The sequence below is a fragment of the Electrophorus electricus genome, chromosome 3, assembly GCF_041902795.1.
Source record: "Electrophorus electricus isolate QZ-2024a chromosome 3, ASM4190279v1, whole genome shotgun sequence".
NCBI lineage: Eukaryota > Metazoa > Chordata > Actinopteri > Gymnotiformes > Gymnotidae > Electrophorus > Electrophorus electricus.
In genome coordinates this window covers 24,421,991-24,443,932 of record NC_137499.1, presented here as the reverse complement: position 1 = coordinate 24,443,932, position 21,942 = coordinate 24,421,991, and the positions used below count along the sequence as shown (strand labels likewise).

At 40.0% G+C, this 21,942-nt stretch overlaps 2 protein-coding genes across 2 annotated transcripts; one reads left to right on the top strand and one right to left on the bottom strand.

Moving 5' to 3' along the window:
- The first annotated feature begins 12,384 nt into the window (after positions 1-12,384).
- On the top strand, positions 12,385-14,214 carry LOC113575319 (dexamethasone-induced Ras-related protein 1-like). The gene is made up of 2 exons (XM_027006765.3): positions 12,385-13,116; positions 13,244-14,214. The coding sequence occupies exons 1-2, from the start codon at positions 12,732-12,734 to the stop codon at positions 13,765-13,767; spliced, it is 909 nt and encodes a 302-aa protein (XP_026862566.3). The 5' UTR covers positions 12,385-12,731; the 3' UTR covers positions 13,768-14,214.
- On the bottom strand, positions 14,149-15,345 carry LOC113575320 (mediator of RNA polymerase II transcription subunit 9-like). The gene is made up of 2 exons (XM_027006766.3): positions 15,249-15,345; positions 14,149-14,893 (listed from the first exon to the last, which is right to left on the bottom strand). The coding sequence occupies exons 1-2, from the start codon at positions 15,323-15,325 to the stop codon at positions 14,674-14,676; spliced, it is 297 nt and encodes a 98-aa protein (XP_026862567.3). The 5' UTR covers positions 15,326-15,345; the 3' UTR covers positions 14,149-14,673.
- Between the last annotated feature and the right edge of the window lie 6,597 nt (positions 15,346-21,942).

Below are 21,942 nucleotides of genomic sequence, written 5' to 3'. Positions count from 1 at the left end.
CACATTTAATATTGAAGGTACACCTCTCAAGGTAGTCTGCTACCTGAGTAGCATTTTAAGTACCTCAAACTGATGCAGATATCTATGTTCACATTAACTTTGCTTCAGCTGCTTTGGTAGGCTTCTCTCTCAGCTGTTTGAGAACAACCATCTTAACTTATTAACAATATCAGACTCTGCGAAGCCTTACACATAAGATGTTTATTACGTGGGCAAACCCCATACCTCATACTGTCATGCTTTACTGTACTCAAACACTCAGTATCAAAGCTACTCTAGCCCAGAAGATGCTCCGCTGGATGCAAGAAGTCCTTTGAAAGCTTGCATCCCTCACCAGGTGCTCTCCACACAGCTGCAAGTAGGGAGCCTGATGGTCAAAAAGGCTTGTTTTAAGAACCTACTAAAACAAACATTAAAATATGCCTGATTGTACTTACTGATATCAGACTGCTGAGTGTCAGGTCAGGAGCTCTTTGTGCCACACAGGCATCTTACATCAAGAACAGCAGTGTCAACTGTGGTAACACCTCCTTCTAGCCTGGGCTTCACAGTCTCAACACAGTCACCTACAATGGCATCATCTTCAGCAACAGTTGTCAGCATTTTAGCCTTTTTTTCTGGACTGCCTAACATCTTTGATACACAAAGAAGCTTCATGTTGTAGACGCATTGCTCTCTTTTAGGAGAAGATTAGTTTGCGTTCCACACTGTTATGTACTCTGATTAGATAAGACTGGCTTTAACTTGCTCAGGCATCCTAACAATCAGGCGCATTTATTAGCAGCATTCAAGTCCTTTTAAATTTGTTCATTTGTGTCTTAAATGTTTGGCAAATCAAACTTTTATAATGCATTATGGCCTTGAAAACCTGTTTAGTTATGAGTCCATCCTTATAATATGGGTTAACCTCAAATATATTTTTTTCTTGAATAAAGTAGGTCAGTGTTCTGGACAGCCAGCACACTTTGGGAAGAACAACTATTGTCATTACAGATGTTTTAAGCTGGTCAGCTCTGCTATATATACACATTATATATATAAGCACTTTGCTTGCACAGCTGATGAAGGACCTCTGTCCAAAACGTTCCGTTTTAAAGGAGCATTGAGTGCCAAATCAAACTTCTGCAGTGGGTCAGCCTGAAGTTGCAGGTGTTCAAAGAGTGAGAAAGGCCCATTCAATGCTCAACGTTGAAATGAAGCAAAACAAACCAACGTCATCTCCTTGTCTCAATGGGACGAAAGTAGTTATGAAATGTCATCCTTTTATTATGTCTTGATAAATACAGTTACAGCTGAGCCATATTTTTCATTTATGGGTGCTTTGTTTCTTTAATAGTGAATGGCTTGGTTATGTAACTTCATGAATCACTGCTCTGTTTTTTAACCATATTTGTGTTTTGATATCCATACTGTGTCAAAGTGGAAAAAAGTTTCCAGGTGTGTGCACCCCCCCCCCCCCAACCCCCCTTTTATGCCAGATGCATCAAGAGACAAAATAGGTCAAACAAGATGAATGAGGAAGCCGAGAGTTGTTGCATTAGAGGTTAATACACCCCGAAGCTGTTCTGTGGGATAAGCTTTGTATGCCCCAGATTTACATTTTCAGCTTTCCTGAACTGTTTCCTGAAGCACATGCTGTGTGCGTCTATAGGGCAAATACTCCCACTATTTGTGAGCTTTCTTTTTTAAGGACTTAATATAACTAATTAAGCAGGACTTTATCGACTGTAAAAAAAAAAAAAAGGTAAAATAATTCTTTAACACCGTGTTTTGGAATGAAATTCAAACTTTGTATTGTATATAAACAATTGCATATTGCATACTGTAATGCCCTGCTAAAGACTGATGTGCACTAAAGGATTTAGAAGGCCCAGACAGTGGGCAGCGGTCCAGAGGTGGCCAGGGAACCTGAGCTGGTCCCTGCTTTAGGTATTGGAGTGAAGCCTTCCGAGCAGAAACAGGAACAGAAATCCCTGCCAGGACTGTGCTGACTCCTTAGTGTCTGCCCACTTTTTAGCTACTCCAGTAAGTGGGTCTAAGATCGAAGGTTTACAAACCTCCAGTGCCACAAAAGGGAAAACTCTGGGCATTTACCTGGGGTCCTGTCTTATGTAAAGGCCAGAGGGGGGATCACTGCAGGGACTTTGCTGAGTGATAACAAGACCCCATTGTTCCTGTAGTGCCAGTGCATATGCTCTTACTATTTTGGCGGTATTGACACGGCGCTAATGCTACGAAGTAGCCAGAATTTCGCCCCAATGGACCCACCACTTATTGGAATGTCGTGCACATTCTGTTTTTGAGTCTATGTTAAGAATTTGTTTAGTCAATACTTAGTTTCCCTGTTTAGATAAATGGTGCAGATCTCACGGTTCAGAGACATCAAGAATTAAAGAGAATTTAGGATGGAAACAGTGTTGTCATTTCACTGATCTTACATGTTCACACATCTGTGCCTCCATTTTAGCTAAGCCATTATATCCAGGTCTGCTGGAGTCTCTGTAACACTCTTTTAAACATAAATCTGTTCAGTGCATTCCAAACAGAGCTAACAGTTTTTCCTTTACTGAATTGTGCAGCTGTCCCTCCTGTCCAGTCTCGTGCTGATGCACGGTGGACCCGGGAGGAGAGATTCTGCTCATCATCCTCCGTGCTGCCAGTGTGGGCTACTGGCCGTCCAGCTGTGCCTGCTTTATGAAGAAGCCTGCTTAAAAAAAAAAAAAAACTGAATTCAATAAAATTCTCAGTCAAGCAAAAAAACAGAATGACATTTAAACATATAATGAGATCAAAGACATTCACAAAAAGATATAGTGGTAAGGGAATATGGAAAAATAACACTCCTGTAACACCACGCTGCTCCAGACCACACATGGCAGATTGATAGAGAAGGAGGTTGAGGGAGAAAGAGAGAGCGAGAAATGTTGTCAGAAAGCGAACACTTAATTAGGTACCTTCATCTGTGATTCCATTAAGAGAAAGCATTGTGTACCAGTATGTAACATTTTCTCTGTGCAAAAGCAATAACAGACACAATCATTTAACAGAACATCCACACTTTCAGTACGATTATACCTTCAAAGTATAGCAGCAAAAATGACCAGATAATTAATGTCTGATTTCCTTTGACTATCAGTCTCTTACTGGACCACAAGCACAAGATTAAACAAACAAGTAAATATTTCATTTTTTAAGGAATTTTAAAGACAAATTTTGTGCTTTTTAGTTTCCACTGCAAAACAAAAGAAACACATAAATTAGGCTTACAATAATAATTAAATTATTTGGATTATATAACAGTGTAAAGTCTTAACCATCACTTTTTCAATAGTGTAATGACAGAACGACTGGATATTAAAACAGTGCCCATTCAAATAATATATAAATAAAATATGCAGCACATTTGAGTGAAATATGTGCACTTTCCACAGATTCATATTACAATAAGAACATATTCTAAAACTTTAGATTAGTTCATAAATTGGTCCTATCATGCTGTGGCCCCACCCCCTCCTCAAACGTTTTGGTGTGTGTGTGTGTGTGTGTGTGCGTCTGTATTGCCATGCCCTCTTGTGCCTTCCATCTGTTCCGTGTTATGTATAATCATCTTGGGTGTATATATGTCTCGTGTGTCGTAGTACGTGTGTTGGTGTTTGAGATATGCATAGCGTTTGAGCTTTGTTGTATGTTTTGCATGTTTGCAAAAATAAAAGTGTGCCTCATCGTGCCTTGTTCCCACATCCTGCTTATCCTCACAGCGTCACAGAAACACCAACCGCAGAAGGATACCTGGGAAGGGAAAGATGAAAGGGAAGAAGGGAAGCAAACACCCTTCCATAGCTTGTGCAAGGAAGCCCCCCGTGTTCTTGGGTACCCTCTGGACTCCTGCAATAGGGGAGCAGGGCCCAGGTGAGTGTGGTTCAGGTGCGGAAGCAGGGGAGTCACGCGAAATTACGTCGGACTCCCAGGACTGCTATAATGATTGCCAGTCCTTGGAGTCAGACGACGCGGACTTCTATAATACCAAGGAGAGACCATCACTCATCCTGGCCTCGCTCCATGGTTCTACAGCGGGGGAGGAACCTGCTGGACGGTTTTGGGAGGGCCCTGGGCAGGGTCCAGGGTCAGACTCTGCTGGGTCCTACGGAGACCAGCCTGATCATGATGGCCAATATTCAGAGGCGGAATCCGCTGGGTCCTATATGGATCTTGCAGAGGGCTACACAGAGTATGGAGAGAAAAGGGGTGCAGTGATGTCACTTTGGAGTTGGACAGCGGGTCCGATCGCAAGGGGAACCCGTTGATAGAGATGGAGGAGGTATCTAAGGGGGAACCTCCCCCTCCAAACGACGTCATGAGCTCCAAGAAAGACGAGCCACCAGCACCCAAGGCTCTGATGAGGGCAAGGCGCTCTGAAGCAAGCAAGCAAGCAGCCCCAGGTGACTGCCAGAGCGCAATCACTGACGCCTAAGCCTACGGGAGGAAAAAAAGCAGTGGCACCAGGGACTGCCCCACAAATAGGCAACACAGCCGGGACGCACACCTAGGCGCATGCACCAGGGTCAGTACAGCCGCCGCTAAACGAGCCGGCGATGAACACTCCCCCCCAGGCTGGTTGGCATCCAACCCAGCCAACAGCTGGGGTTCCCCCACTCTTCCCAGGACTATTTAATATGTGTGCTGTAGTGCCTGTCCCCATCACTGTGCCTGTACCCATTACCTTTAATATGCCAATTACTTTGTTCCCTTATGTGTCTCTCAGTCCCCGTTAGTGTGTACGTTCCTATATCTGTCGTCGTCCTAATCCCGGTATTTCCCCCCCCATGCTCCTGCTCGCACTGGCCCACGGTATACTTCCCTATGCTCTGGCCTCACCGTTTGGCATTGGTCTCGGGTCCACAGCCTGTTAGGCTGGTGCGCTGGGAGTTGCGCCCTTGAGTGAGGGCTCTGTCACGTTGTGACAGTTGCGCCCCCTCCTCAAACGTCTTGGTGTGTGTGTGTACGTCTGTGTTGCCACGCCCTCTCATGTCTTCCACCTGTTCCATGTTATGTGTAATCGTCTTGGGTGTATATATGTCCCTGGGTGTATATTTGCATGTTTGCAAAAATAAAAGTGTTTCATCGTGCCTCATCCCCACATCCTGCTTATCCTCGCATTGTCACTATTTAGTGTTAATTAGTGTCACTAATTGGTCCAAATCCACTGTCACCTGCAAATTCCTTGTGCTACTGCCCTAGTCGCTATGGCAATTAAGTCACCGTCACTGGCAATTGTCATTCATCATTGCTAAGCATAGGCAAGTTTTGTGTCACCTTCCTTTAGCTTCTCCCTACTATTACCTTACCTCTTTAAAATCTTCTACACTTCTAAGGTTCCTAAGTTCTCCTAAACTCCTAATTTTCAAAAACCTTTCATGTTTCAGGTAAATCTGTTCCTCTATACTTTAAAAGCAAATTACACAGGGGGCAGATCGTAAATAGCTAGATATTGGTTGTCCAAAGCACATAAACTTATATGGGCTGATATTACCCAAGAGGCCAGTGGGTTGTCATGGTAACAAAGTCACTCCAAAATGTGCTAGATTTCCAGGTGATACCCATACATTTATAGTCTCTCTATAATGTGCACTGTAAAACAAATGTCCCTGTGGTTTGTGTATGTCTAGTTGCCATAGAAATGTTACATTTGACAGGCAATCATTAAGCCAGAAACTAGTATAAAATGTGTCTGGAACAAATAGTTCCTTTTGTCACAATGATTAATCTAAAAGCTATATGATGGTGTAATGCTAGCCATTAGACAGCAAATGTTCATTTTTTGATAAGTGGATGTCATGACTGATGCCACCCATTAAGACAGATGGTGGAACCCAGGGAGCTGTCATGTGATCTTTGTTCTAGATTGAAGAATTGTACCTATTAAACAGGGATGTTCTCTTTGTTGTGGCTATACAAGCAATATAGTTACATGTCATGGACACAAGGAGAGAGAAAGTACTTCAGCATAGACTAAGCAGACAGAGACAGAGAGATTGAGAAAGTCTGGATAGTCAGCTTTTTCCACTTCCTTTAAAAAACTTTGAAATTCTGCCTGGAACATTAGGAAAAATGGCAAAGTTGGTGATGACTTGCTAAGAATGACTGCCATCCTTTCTAATGCTCTACCTAATGGCTAAGAACCCAGGACATTGGTTTTACAGCCACTTTAATTAACCTAATAACCAGCTCATTATTGACCTAATCATTCATACCGGCATTTGTCATGCCCTGCCTTTACTTCTGGTGTCTTGCCCATTTTAAGACTCTGTCTAAAGGTCGCCTGTCCACACAAGACATGATTACTGCTGGGTTGCAACAATGGCTCAAATTCCACTGTGCTTCTGTTGACCTGGTCCTCCTGCACCACATGATGTTTACAAACGTTTGTCAAAAAGCTACACAAGCTTTGCGGTGGAGTGGATGCATGGGCCAGAGAGAAAGAGATAGAGAGATAGCACTGCCTTCAGAACAGGGACAGTCAAAGCAAGGAAGAGTGGAGGTGTACAAAAACATTACTGCTGTCAGTACTTCATGTGACTATGAGTGCTAGAAAATACAAGTCATGTGTAGGAATGTTCTTATGTGAAATGCATCTGGCCAGAAATGTCCTAAATTTAAATAAATAAATAAATAAATAAAAATTCTATTTCAAATTGAAATGGCATTGAAGTAACCAAAGTTACTTTACACTGATAGTATTGAAAACATAGCTGGCCTGAGTGCGACAGGGTGCGGGGCAGGACACACAGACTTCCTTGATGGTGCATGACGTTTATTAACATTAAACATACGACACAGGTGGCCCTCACACATAATACTTACAGTAAACATGACTCTACACTTAACATTAAACAAAGAACACATACAATTTGACACATGACTACACAAACTAATATTATGGATACAGAGCTCGGAATTACCACACACATAGCAACAATGACCAACAACGGTGCACACACTGATAGAAGTTTAAATAGACAGACACACATTCAACATTAAACCCTGTGCAGGTGTGTGCAATCCCAGGGGGTGTGGTTATAAACAGTACAAATGTGAATCCACTGCATGCGGTGGGTCGTTTCACGTAACTCGTGGGGGGGTGGAGCATTCCGTGACAATCAGAGAGAAAACGTTAAGCATTAAAGGTTCTACGATTGAATCATATTAAGTAATATGACTTAATATATTACTACACATTACAAGATATCAAGTAAAATAAGTATAAACTAAGCTAGCCAAGCTAACCAATAAACTAACCAATAAACTAAGCATAAACTGTGCTGTGAGTGAACACTTTGTCTAAAATGGGTTTAGATGTAATATTAACAAATACCTAATATTAATATTCATATTAATATTGATACTAATAGATACTAATATTAATATTAATATTATTGTATAATAATCATTTTTAATATTATTAATGTTCTGAGAAAAAATGTCTTGACTGGCCTGACCTCTGCAATTTGCAACTATAACTTTCAACACAATCTGTACAAGTAACCACAAGCAGGTGATCTCCTGATTGGTTACTGCCTGAGGGGGCTTTAGAAAAAGGTTTGGATGGAGAAAATGGGATAAGAAGGTGGGGACAAACATCTTTAGTGGATAATCTGGCAGAAGATACAAAAAACAGAAACATTGATTACTGCAGCTTTAATTTGGATCTAAAACCAAAGGTAACATTTTACCGAGGGTTATAGTTTATAAGGCTAGAAGACACCTACATAGACCCTTCATGACAACTAACTTAAACATTTATAAATGCTTATTTCAACAAGTCATAAAATCTGTTTTGTTAACTTTGATTTTGACCAAACAACTATGTTAAGTGACACATATTTATGGTGACACTGGGATGCGTCAGGACATTTTGTATGGTGAAATGACAACACGTAATATCTGACTGCAGCTCAGCATTTTTTGGTGTGTCAGGGTGTGCACTTCTAAAAGAGGTTGGCTAGCTAGTTGGTAGGATTACCTAGCTGGCTAGATTATTTTTAGCATCATGGATGGTTAGCACACCAAGAGTGAAAAATCAAACCAAGTCAAGGTTCCTTGATTGTAGCTTATAGTTGCATGAAGCTATCTACATCTAGAATAAAAATGGCTCTATTTATTTTATGCAGACTTATTGCCCAGCATCAATACTTCTGTTGTACCATGATAAAATGATTTGCCTTGATTCAGTTTTACCATGATTTCTGGTCATTGTATGTTTTTAACATAGACTTTCCATTTGTTTAACTGCTGGTGAATCTGGCTAAACTTACAAGTAGGGCTGTATCATTAGGGTAAAAGTGAAGAGTCAACATTATGTATGAGATAAGGGGCCTCATTGAAACTTGAAAAATGTACCATCTACCTTTGACACTGGTCAGTCAAGTCAGTGTTTTTAAGCCTGAACACACACACACACACACACACACATATATATATATATATATATATATATATATATATATATATATATATATATATATATATATATATGTTATGATGTCTAAAGCTACACTCAAGTCCAATAATAACAAAATAAAAACATATCAGAGAAAAGCCATATGTCAATAATCACTTTGGCCAGTGCTAATTCTGTGACATAATTCTTCCAAAGCAAACTGAAATATTTGATTTCTGTTTGACAACAACGTTCTCTAAAATCATTCGCAGGAGTTCCATTCTGTATATTTCACTCAAGCATCCTGGTGCTTTAAATCTGGTCACATAGCAGTTAATCCTCTGACACAGCATGTCCTTCTGCCTCCGAACCACCTGTAACAGAAACAGTTGCCTTTAGGGGCTTTTGTTAACTTTGCTCCAGTTTGGCCTGTTCCAGAAGGCAGTGCACAGGCAGCAGCAGTAGCCACAAACAGTTCTGTAAATACAGGTCAGCAGATCCATGTCAGTACGTCACTGTTGATAAAATCCCATCACACTCTGTCTCACTCACATAGCCATTACATTAACCTACTTTCTCTCATAGGCTGTCTGAATAACTGAGTTGGTTTTTAGAGATTGTGCTACATTCTATTATGTCTTGCTTTATGTCCCTATGTGTCATTACTGTCTACTCATGGATCTGTTCTGGTAGTATTTCAGCATGGAGGCTACACTAGACAATCTAAAGAAGCAAAACATCCACAATAGCCTGCACTACCAAGCTGTTACTAGATTAGAATGTAATTACATACAATTAAGTCCAATTCAGTTTCCTGAAGGGGAAAACTGCCATGCAAATCGGCTCAGTACTCTTTTATCTTTATTTGTCATAAATGTAATTTTTGTATGCAGTGGTGTTCTGTTTGATATTGTGTTTTTCTCATGAAAAAAAAATCTCTTTTTTTTCTGTGGACATAGCTATACGCACAGTGTCTAGTAAATTTTATAGAGAGCCACAGAACATTTTGTAAAACAAAAAACTGAGGCATACTTCTTTTCAAATTAGAGGGCAAAAAGTGCATGGAGGCATATGTTTGCATGCAGTGGAAGCTTTAGAATTTAAGGATGCATGTATGAGATTAGCGCACCATGCAATCACATGCAATCAACTTTGTGGCAGACATTTTGTTTTTGACATCTCATTCAGTAAATGATGTGCACAACATGCAAAGCTTTCAGTACCACATGTTCACAAGGTAAGGCAAGAGTCCATCTGAGCCCTTAGCAGCAAAGCGTGTTCCTTGAATGCAGGCAAGAAAGCATTTTCATCACCTCTCTTAATCTCCCTTCTCTTTATATCCCAGTGACCACATATTATGGCATTGAAATATGACACCACACATGTCCTCTATACATATACAGTGCAGTTTGTAAGTATTTGGTCAGCGACACAATTTTGTAACTAACAGTAGCTATGTTTGTATGCATGTCACATGATCCCTTTTGGTGGCAAGATAAAGGGGATGCACACCTTGGTACAAGACAAGACGGACAAGACTAGGACCTCTAGATAGTTGGACTAGACATTAAGTGCTTTTTTTCTGTTAAAATTGTTATTATTGTGGTGACCATTGTTGGCCAGAGGATGATAGACCCCCTTTTTGATGTCTCAGCAGCGGTGACTAAACAGATGCCATCAAGGCTATGATTGAACAGGTGGTGGAGAGAAGCGAAGTGGACGCAACGTAAGTTGCCGTCTACAATAAAATCTCTAGAAAATAAACAATTCCTTTGCCCAACTCGTGTTGGCCTGTCAACATACACATTTATAGCCACAGAGATAGCAACATTGCAAGCACAGAGAGGGAACAATCATAGTGTTTAGTGTCAAATTGCAAACACAGATAGAGTGACCGGAATTATATGTGCACTATTCTCAAACCAAGCAAAATGAGCATATGGTTTAAGGAATAACAAGAATGATTACATATCTTATGTGTTTTTAGGCCGCCAAGCAGTACGGGTGGACATTCTGGATGGTTCCAAAAGAACAAAAATAATGAAACAGCTTACCTCCCTATCATATAGCCTTCATAACAAACACTACAAAGTGGCAGATGCCTCTGACCTACTACATCTATACATCGAATCACCTGTAAACCCTTTACCTTAATTGTCTTTACCACAGACAGATAGGGGAGACATCACAACAAGCCAAGTAGCCAAACAGAGATAAGTCTAAAATCCATACCTCAGAATACATAGAGACAATTAACGTTTTAGGCTTATAACTATCACACATAACAGCAACCGCATATCAATAAGCATAACAGCAATAGTGGTCTAATATAGTCTCGATCTGTCTTAAGTGGGTAAATATTCAGTATTCAGTTCAGGTGACTCAACTGGGCAATGATGAACATTCCATATTTTACCCCTGAATAACTCATTGCTAATTGCTTTAGTAACATGTTTTATAACCTTGTTCATTTGTGAAAAGATGGTTGGGTCTGAGCACCTACAATGCTTCTGTACACATTAGTATTCAATCTACTGCTGCTGTCAGTTTTAACATTAGTAGTAACATCAATAAACAATCACTAATTCAGCCAGTTGCACTGGAAGCCATATATGTCCATACCATAGTGTTTCATAGATGACGTGGATAGCTTCAGCTCATGATTACTAATGTTCTGCACACTCCCATTTCCATCTCTCTTCACCTAATTTATATGGAAGACTTCAACTCTGCTGTGTTTTGATTGTCTGTGTGTTGCTTTTTGTATTCTACTTTTATAACAATGTGTAGCAAGGCATACACATGGCTTTCATTTTGTGGTAAACCTTCTCATGCTACGTGTTTCATACATTGACCATTAAATGGAAGACTAGACAGTCATTCGGAGTCATGTGGTAGAAGTTACTGATATGGCATTCAATATGACTGATATGACATTCAATTCAAAGACATTACATTTAAAGCATTTAGCTGACACTATTATCCAAAGCAACTTACAATTATGTCTGAGTACAACTTGAACAATTAAGGGTTATGGGCCTTGCTCAGGGTCCCAACAGTGACAACCCAGCAGTGGTGGAGCTTAAACTGGCAACCTTCTGATTACTAGTCAAGTACCTTAACCACTGAGCTATTATTATTGTCCGTTAATTTATTTGTTCTTCAACAGGACTTTTAATTCACTTTTTAAAGTTAATTCGTTTTGATTAGTTCGTGACGATGCACGTTAAGTTTTGGATCCTAACTAACAGCTGTCAAAGAAATATGTGAAAAGGTTTTCTTAATTTACAATTATACTGTACTCTCCCACTGATATTAATATTAAAATTATGATTTGATATTGAAATACTTAAATGACCTAGATTTCGAGCGTACGACAATACAACATGTAATCAAATAAACGATATTGCATTCAAAGACGTAGGCCTTCAGGTCTGATGAGGTCATTCTTGACTTTCGCAACCCCTTGTGGCTTCAACTTTTTCTACACGGATATTTCCTTGTTTTTAAGGAGTGTAGCTTACACGTGAGGAATTAAAATGTTTTATTATAAAATTGCGATTTGTACAGTGGCTAACATGAGCGTCGGCGAACTAAGTCTCCAGACCTCATCGGAGTACATTTGCGCAATTGTCTTCAAATGTTTCAACGTCTCAGCAGGTTAATGCCAAAAAGGTGGGTGCGCACTCTAGTGGCTATAAATGTCTGAGAAGACGTGGATACTTTCCCGCGTAGAGAGCATAAAATACGGTGCTGCATTTCTGAGCCAGGCCATTTAATTGGCATTACTTAAAGCATAAAATGAGCGAAGATTATCTGCAGGGGTTTTGGTCAAAACTGGAAAAGAAAGGGCATATATGTTGTAGAAGTGCCAACTTCAACTAACATTTTTGTATATGCTTCTTAGACTTGAGTAGCCTAGAGAACTGAGCGTCATGTTGCATAGGTGTCGTCAAAGCCTCTTTAATAATTTTGTATGACAATGAAGTTTATGCACCTCAGTTTAGACCGTTATGTGGTGTTAGAAACAAAATAATAATAATAATAATAATAAAGCACAGCACACGTAAACTGCATTGATGCATCAATAAGGTACACCCAATAACACGTAACTGATGTTGACCAAAGACACTTTTTAGCTGTCAGACCTGCGCGCACACCAGTACCATGGAGCGGGTGACGCACACACCCAAACCTTGTAATAATGGTCAGATCTCTGGAACGCTGCGTAATGGATGACGCGCCGTGGAGGAGGGGTTGACTTCAGTATAAATTCTCCTCAGTTGCAGTTCTGATGAAAAAGCAGTTGCAGTTTTGTCATAGACAGACAGGCTACTCCGAACTACCTGTGGATTTACCCTGTGCACGTGTCTGTCCTGAGAGACCTGAGTGTGCAGAATCTCCAGCCATGATTAAGAAAATGTCCTCATCCGAAAACGAATTTGACATCCGGGCAAAACATTGCCATAGAATGGTCATCCTGGGTTCCACTAAAGTGGGCAAAACGGCGATCATCTCTCGATTCCTGAATGAACGGTTTGATGACCAGTACACACCGACTATTGAGGACTTTCACAGGAAATTTTACAGCATTCGTGGGGAGGTTTATCAGCTGGACATTCTGGACACCTCCGGAAACCATCCATTTCCAGCAATGAGGAGGCTCTCTATACTGACCGGTGAGTACTTAATATTATGAAATCAAAACGGCTTTTCAGGCACAAGATTAATATAAACATAACATGCAGCTAGCGCAAAAATAACTTCATATGCATGACATTAAATTACTCTTTCCCCCACTTTCAGGTGATGTCTTTATTCTGGTGTTCAGTTTGGAGAACAAAGATTCGTTCCAAGAGGTACAGCGACTGAAGAGGCAGATCTTTGAAACTAAGTCCTGTCTGAAAAACAAGACCAAAGAGAACATCGACGTGCCATTAGTAATCTGTGGGAACAAGTCTGACCGTGAATTTTATCGTGAGGTCAAGGAGGAGGAGATAGATCAGCTTGTCTCAGGGGACGAACCTTGCGCCTACTTTGAGATCTCCGCCAAGCGCAACATAAACGTGGACTTAATGTTTCAAACACTCTTCACAATAGCCAAACTACCAAACGAAATGAGTCCAGACCGTCACCGCAAAGTGTCGTTGCAGTATTGCGACGTCCTTCACAGAAAATCTTTCCGAAACAAGAAATTCAAAGACGGTGACGCTTACGGTATCGTGGCACCTTTTGCTAGGAGGCCAAGTGTGCATAGTGACTTGATGTACATAAGGGAAAAAGCTATTGGTGGCAGTCAGGGCAACAAAGACCGGTGCGTAATTTGCTAAGCGCTTCTAGCGCTGCGAGTGGAGCACTGCAGAACGGCTGGGTGAACCGGCTATTTTGCTGTCTGGATCCGTAGGAAAAAGCCCTCAGATGTAGCCGATGAGTGGCGTCTTTCGTTGTCCCAACTGGTCTGGATGACATGGGCATGATCTTTAAGACACATTTACACTGATGTTAGGGGCGCTAACTTGTCATGTCGAAACATGACAAATGCAGCAACTTGGTGTAAAATTATTATATAGCCTACCGAGGAGACTGTCCAAAACGACGGACTGAATGTGAAACTTGACCACTTGTTTACATTTTGTTATATTTTATAAAGGAGGAAGGAACATGAGAACTTGAATGTCAGTGGCATTGTGAACAAATGAAATGAATGTATATTTATTCTTCTATGTCGAAGTTTACTTTTATTACAAAAAAGTGGAAAATAAAATTTGGAAAACGTATCTACATGTTTTTAATTAATTAACTCTGAACGTCCTATCTATAGGACACTCTACTGTGAGGATATAAAACTGACCTGAAGATTTAAGAATCCACATTCCACTTAGAGGCTACTGCTCTCAGACATTGAGACACTGGGTTAAAATGAACTTAATTAAAAAAACAACAACAAAACAAAAAAACACATCATCCCATCTCCTATCATAACAATTACACAAGTTAAATCGAAACGCAAAACATTACTAAGAAACTAAGATCAAGCTAGTGGAATCACTGACTGAATGAGCAGTGAGTTTTAGGGCATAGGTTACCTGATTCAAAAGATTCCCTAAGTAGCCTGGTCTTTTTGCATGATCCAAAAACACATTGAAAGTGAATTGTTCCGAATAAGTTGCATTGCCTCATGCGTTGTTCTGTTCGACAGTTCTTGATACTGCATTAACACTGAGGGTTAAAGTACCTCATGAGGCTTTTGGAACATCAAACATACATAGACTCTTGTACTTTTTCAGGAGCTGGTTCTTAGTCCGCACTTGCTCTCTCAGCGTCGAAAGCTGCTGCTGTTGCGCTGCTGGGCTCGTGTCAATACCGGGCATGGTACTGATGTGATCTCGCGCTTCTTGAATTTTCGTCTTAAGTTTCGTCAGCTCTTGGTGTACATCGGCGCTATCTTTGTCCATGCTGCAAACATTTAAAAGACGTTCATGTAGCTGTTTGCAGACGTAAATTTGCAAGGTTTTCCACAGAACTTTGATATCTGCATAACATTAGCTAGTCAGCCAGCTAACTGCAGCAGTGTATAACAACTGAATTGCAATTGTTTTCATACTCAAAAGCGTACACGTATATCAGATAGCTAGCTAGTTAGCCTTAGCTGGTTAACATTAGGGATTTATTTGAGAATGTAATCTCGTAATAGTACGCATTTGAAAGAGCTAGCCAACTAACAGTACATCAGATTGACTAGAGTAGGTATAGTTTTCATGACAACCACTTATCAAAACTTTACATATCCGTTGTCAAAGATTAAACATACCGCTTAATGATGTTGTGAACCAGCGTCAATAGTGAATAATCTTCAAGTTCATGCTTTGTTTGAATCGCCGCCATCATTTGCTTCAACGTCGCTTCAGTTAAACGTCATTAGTAGGCGGAGAACTGTTTAGTAAACAGAGAAAACGATGCTGAGTGTCGAGACACAAGGCGAGCCAAATGCTGCGGTCTACCGTAATCTATAACACATAATTCTTAGGTTTACCGTTATCTATAACACAGTTCTCAGCGCCAAATAGTGATCCATTGCTACACAATGTCCAAGGGGGCTTTGTCTAAATTTATCGATTCACCTGGTCCCCGTTTCATCTTAAATGAGATTAGTGGTCAGTGCTATACTTGCGCTACCTTTTAACAATTATCTTTATTTCACCGTGCTTTTGAATTGTATTGAAATACACAAGGTTTCCACCGAAACAGTAGGTTTTGGACAAAGGTCATTCATAACAGCTGAAACATCCTGTTGCTGAAGTAACGATTTCATTAGGCTACAATTTTGAATATCTACGTATTTTACATATATTACACAACTTTCATTCATAAGTAGTAGTGTAGAACATGTGCCGTTTGGCTGTATGTGTTTTGCTTAAAGGTAATTCAAATCCTATGACAAAGGTAACACAAGAAGAAGCAACGTTTACGCGTAAAAACACTAAATGTTTGGTTTTCTGCTCTGCTGTTGTGTCATGTGAATATAGTGTAAACAGCCCTCGAGCACACTACAGGTGGCTCAGGACAAATAAAACTGAGATGGCCATTGGAGGATTGAACCTAGACAAGGTCCGCTCAGTTTTCAAAGGAAGAAGTGACGCAGAGCTGGAAGGTATGTTCAGCGGAGCTCTTCTGTTCAGACAATGGAAACTGATTGGGGATCGAGTCCAGATGAATGAACGCTGATTGTCATTTCGTGCGACTGTCTATCAAGGTTAACTCCACAGCGTGTAGTTTTCCTTTAATGCAAATCAAGGTTTGCTCACAATGCACACTATTTCTATTTGTTGGGATACAGTGTATAAGAATATTACACAGCCTCGTCATTGTAGCTGACAATGCTGAATGATCTCGACATTTGACACTGCATTTCTTGTACTCTCCAGGACAGAGCTGCTGACAGAGTTGTGTAATGTGTATATGCAGAGCTGGTGCTGGTTAATAGAGCATAAACAGTTAATAGTTATATATTAAAAGGTTTGGGTGTAGTGTTATATTATGTGTCTTTGCAAAGATACAGGCCACTATGATATTTTTTAAGAAACAAAAGCAGTTTGGAAGTCAAGCCAGACACAAGATGATTCAGGTTTTTCCCTCAAGGTGCTAAAACACTACTTCACTTGCTTTTTGTTGTTTTTACTTTTCTGCCATTATGTATTTGATAGGTAACTCTTTTTATAAAAAGCTAAGAGAAATAAAACATTTTCAGAGATTGATGTCCCCCAAAAAGATTTTCACATTTATTTTATTGTAATTCCTTTACAATAGTACAGAAATTCACATATCAATTGTTCTACCATGTCAGAGCATATTCAAAAGAAAACAGAGCAGTGAGATTGGACTCTAAGTAGAAAGTTAAACAGTTAAACAGTTAAGTTAAACAGTTTTCATAAGAGCTAGAAAAGTGGGGCAGGGTTACGATTTTAGCCATCAGGAGAGGGCGGATGCTAGTTTTGCCGGAGCTTATGTGTTGATACACTTTTCTCAGAGATCACATGTGCTGTGATTTTGTTCTCTGCCCATTAGAAGCATGAAGTGGGGGGCATAGACTCATGTACGTTGTTGTGGCTGTAGGAATGCAGCTTGGGTGTTCAAGCCACTGCACAGCCTCATGGGATGGTATAGGTACCATGCCAAAACCAAAAATGGGCTCATTAACCCTTGATAGTACCAAAAAAGATGCTTAAAAATAATTAGGCTACTCATGCTCCATAAATGACTTTGCTCTGCAGTAATTAATCTCATACAACCACATATGCAGGCAAACCGTAATTTGGGCTTCAGTGTTAAGGAGTCATGTACATTCCTAATAGATGCTCCTGCTGGCTGGCTTTTGCCCTGCAGAAATGCTGTTATATGTTGTTCATTGCAAAACGTGCCTGCTCCCAGTTCAGAATAACTGCACATCATCTGCTTCCTAAAGAGAACGTGATTTTCACTGGCTTTGAAAAATTGTGCCCGCTGCACCTGGGATTAATGGTCACCTTGTGTTCCGGATCTCTTTTGCTAATGGTTAGCCCACGCAGGAAGTCAGTGTGTTCCATGTTGCATGCTGACAAAGCCCAGTGTAATGTTTAAGATGCCAGCAGCTATGCAGAAGCTTGAGTGGGCTCAGTTCTCACTGCCACGTGTGCATTGTGCACTAACCCTAATTCAAGAACTAGTGAATGAAGTCTTGACCCACTGCTCAGTGAGACGTCTTCAGTTTAAATCCCAGATTATGAGTGCATTGCAAATTCACAAATCAACTCTTCACAGTCTTACTAATTAACTGATGAGGTGAATCTTGTATGCCTCTGCAGTGACATGTCCCTTCAGGCACTTTTATTTCCTCAATAAAATCTAAATAAAATAACCTAAAACTCACAGTTGGGGCTTTTAGTGAGTAGCTCAGTGCACAGTGCCCCAAAGGATTTAGCAGCCAAGGCTGAACTCTCAGAGCTGTCTCTAGACTGGAAACAGCGTAATCAGCCTCTGAAAATGACGAAAGCAGGCAAGGAAAGCATTTCGCCATCAGTGTTAATCTTCATCTGAATGCACACGATACTTCGGCTCGGGGCTCCTTACCGCGTTACGTACGCCATGACTCACCACGAAGCTGCATGTACACGTCAGATTGGATCCGATTATTCCACCATCAGATGGTGCCCAGCGGGACACAAGGAGGGCAAAGGGCACCTAAAATAAAACTACAGAAGAAAGCTTTTTTTAAACCTTGGCATTCACAGCTCTTGCTTGACGTTCACACCTCTCTCTCTTCTATATACATGCATGCACAAATTTTTGATTCCATGCCCGTGCGGCACACACATGTATGCTGTTCGGTATGCCAACTAAATGTTTTATTGACATTTTCCAAATGCATGTTCAACTTTCCCTCACCTGTTTTTCTTATTATTATTGGTCCAACTTGCTTACCGTTTTCTTACTTGACACAGGTCTAATGAAAGACATTATCTTTGTTCTTTCACTGTTTTAACAGAAAAAGGAGGGAGTATTTTCTAGTTTAATTTTACCCTTTCATCATATATTATACCACCATACACTTATTATTGTATACTAAAGGTGGTGGAGTTTCCATGTTCTCCCTGTGTCTGCGAGGGTTTCCTCCCGGGGTCTCCAGTTTCCTCCCACAGTCCAAAACCATGGAGGTTAGGTTGATTGGATACACTAAATTGTCAAGTATGAATGTAACAGGTGTGTAAATATGTATAGATAGATATATATGTGTGTGTGAATGTGTGCATGTAAGTGATGGTTGGTGCTCTGTGCTGGTCTTCACCTCCTCCCCTTTCCCTGCACCCAGTACATCCCATGGGGATGTGGTTTGTGACTGAGAGTACGCTGTGTGCAAATTGGATCTCGCATCGGTGTGTGTGAGTGATTGTAAAAGCTGTTCTGAGTGATTGTATCTGTCTGTATTGCATCCTTGAGTTTGAGAAAGGCACTATATAAATGTAACTAATAATAATAATAGTAGTAATAATAAAGAACAGCACCTGGGGGCTGTGTTTTGTGTGTTTTACAAAGTAAATATGTCTGAAAAGACTAAAACTGTAAGATTTAAAAAAAAATATGTCAGGAAATTAAAAGAAAAGTCTGGTAAGAGTGTTAATGTATGTCTAGAGCTCTTTATCATATTTCAACATGGAAAACAGTTTCCATAGAAAATATTGAACCTGCTTCCTCAGCCCTACATTATCAGTATTTTACATATGCTTAGTTCACTGAAACAATTGAGTCTGAATAAGGTCATTGATATGAAGAACCAGGGTGCAATCAAGTTTGCTTCCAGTCTCTTAATACTGAAATTTGCAAATTTTGTGCAATTCATCTTTGTCTTGCTGGTAAATCCTAAGAATCTTCTTAGATTCTAAGAACACACTGAAGGTGGACGTTCTGAAGAAGAGAACAGTGCTGAGGATGTATATCAGCTGCTCTTGCAGATGAGGAACGATCCATCTCTCCAACTACAAGAATATCTTTACATTCTGACATGTATGTGAGCTTTCGGCGTAGTGTTGCACACTTTGCTTTGCAATCTGACTCACATTCCTGGGAACTGTTTTCATAGCAGCTCCCTGCGTCCCCCCTAGATGATGATGGAGAATTAGTATGATCCTGCTTATAAGCACTGCAGCCAAGGGCGGGGAAGGGTGGAGGAGTCTGATGGCTGTTCTATATGTCAGTAATGAAGAGACTATAGAAGGATGGTCCATTGCCCAGTTTAGTATGTGAAGCGTATTTGGCACTTAAGAGTAGGTATGCCACAATGTCAACATTTTAAGTTAGCTGGCTAAGGTAACCTGTACATTGTACACAATGTGCACAGCAATACACATCAATGAGTCCCTACAGCCATAGTAATGAGCAGTTTTGATTAGTTCCACTTTCGGATAAAAATGTCTCCTATGGTAACCATGAATATGTGAAATAGCCTATATTAACAGATCAAATAGCCTATATTAACAGATCATCCAGTTTCATGTTACCTGCTCTCTGGAAACCGATGATATGGAAATACAATTTCTAAGTTATTTAGATATGCCAGTGTGATCACACTGGCCAAGTCATTAGCTGTCATTGTGGGTCTTTTCCAGTAAACCTATAGGGACAGATTACCCAAGCATCAATGGGTATGATGGACAGGAAAAGCTTATCTTTAAAACATTCAGTAAGTGTTCATAACAACAATAGGCAGACCTTAGTCTCTTTCAATAAAATGAAGAGTGTTCAGAGTTTGTGACGACATGGTGTGTTTGAGCTTGCCGTCTCTCCAGTTATTGCCTATGTGACTGCATTTATATCCTCTGTGACCTCTGTACTCATAGAACTTCATGGAGACGGGCAATTCTGTCCAGTTCATACATGCTACGATATTACGCTGGCCGTACAGGGTGCCAAGGTGAACAGTGTGTGTTTAGAATGCTTCCAAAAAAAGGGGACAGTAACTCTCAGCTCTCAGTGGGAGTTCAGCTTTAATGTGGCATGTCTGGAGCTGTTCCTGTGTCCTCTAAGCTTGGTTTCAATACTGTGTGTCCAACGATATCTGGAATACGAACAGGTGTGGTGGCCTGAGGATCACATTATTGTCGGCTACACAAAAGAGACATGTACACAAAAGTAATTTCTCTATTATTTGTCTGATGCTCTAACTCTTGAACTAAGGAAGATTTGAGAAAGCAGTCATGCATTCATCTTCAAAGAACTACATTTATGCTTTCCCATAATCCTGACATTTTAATACATCCAGCCATAAAACCATTCATCATTCAGTGACACAGAATTTGGTCCACAGACACATTTGGACTTGTTACACAAGAGGCAAGACTGTCCACTTGTTTGGAAAGCAGCTGGATGTCGTATTGTATTTTAAACCATTTCCGCCATGTAATCACTTCAGCTGGTGACCCTGAGCATGAACCAGCATAGGCCATGAGACTGTTCCCATGGGACTAGCGTCGGTGCTCCGAGCTCGATGTTCACATGCAAAGAACAGTCAGCTTCCAGCTTTTTTTCTTAAATCATGTTTATTTTGTACAGAGAGGTCCAGTTGATCTAGATTCTAGTCGGTTTTTGATTTGCCAGGTATGATGCATACAGGAGGAAATTGTCTTGGTGGATACATGTAATATATGTAATATATAAGTTTAGCGAATAAACTTTATAAAATATATATAATAAAATATATAATAAAAATGTTATATCTATCTATCTATCTATCTATCTATCTATCTATCTATCTATCTATCTATCTATCTATCTATCTATCTATCTATCTATCTATCTATCTATCTATCTATCTGTCTATATATATATATGTGTGTGTGTGTGTGTGTGTGTATAGGTTACTAAAATTAGAGCTATATGTAAAATAAGTAAACTATACCATGACATTTAACATAGATTTAGCATTCATGTATCTTGAGCGGAAAGAATGTTAGCACAAAAAAATAGAATTAGAATTAGTAGAATTAAAATTATAATAATTTAGTCTTCAAATACTTATCATATTTTTATTTCAATCAGCTTTTTTGAGGAAAATGAGCAAAGCAAAATGGATTGTTTTTGTAAAACAGAGCTTTGCTTTCGGGTTGGAGTGTGCAGTGAATGAATGAAATTTCTGTCAGGAATTAAGCCATTGTGAAAAAACCCTTAAACCCCAATTCCCAGAGCAGCAATCACTGGAACATGGTTTTAATAGACACATGTATGTCCTGTCACTGTAACAGCAAGTGACGACAATAGTCTTTACTTCAATTTTAAACAATTACTGTCAACCCGTAGGAATCCCACTGGAGAACACAGCCATTATTATGAAAGATGAATCAGAAATCAGGACAAGCTGGTGTTTTATGCATTTTATTTATTCTTCAGCACCATTTCTTTTTCATAATTTGTTTTAAAATACTTCACTCTACTTCATACTACTTTTTAAAATGTCTAATATCACAAAGTGTATTTAT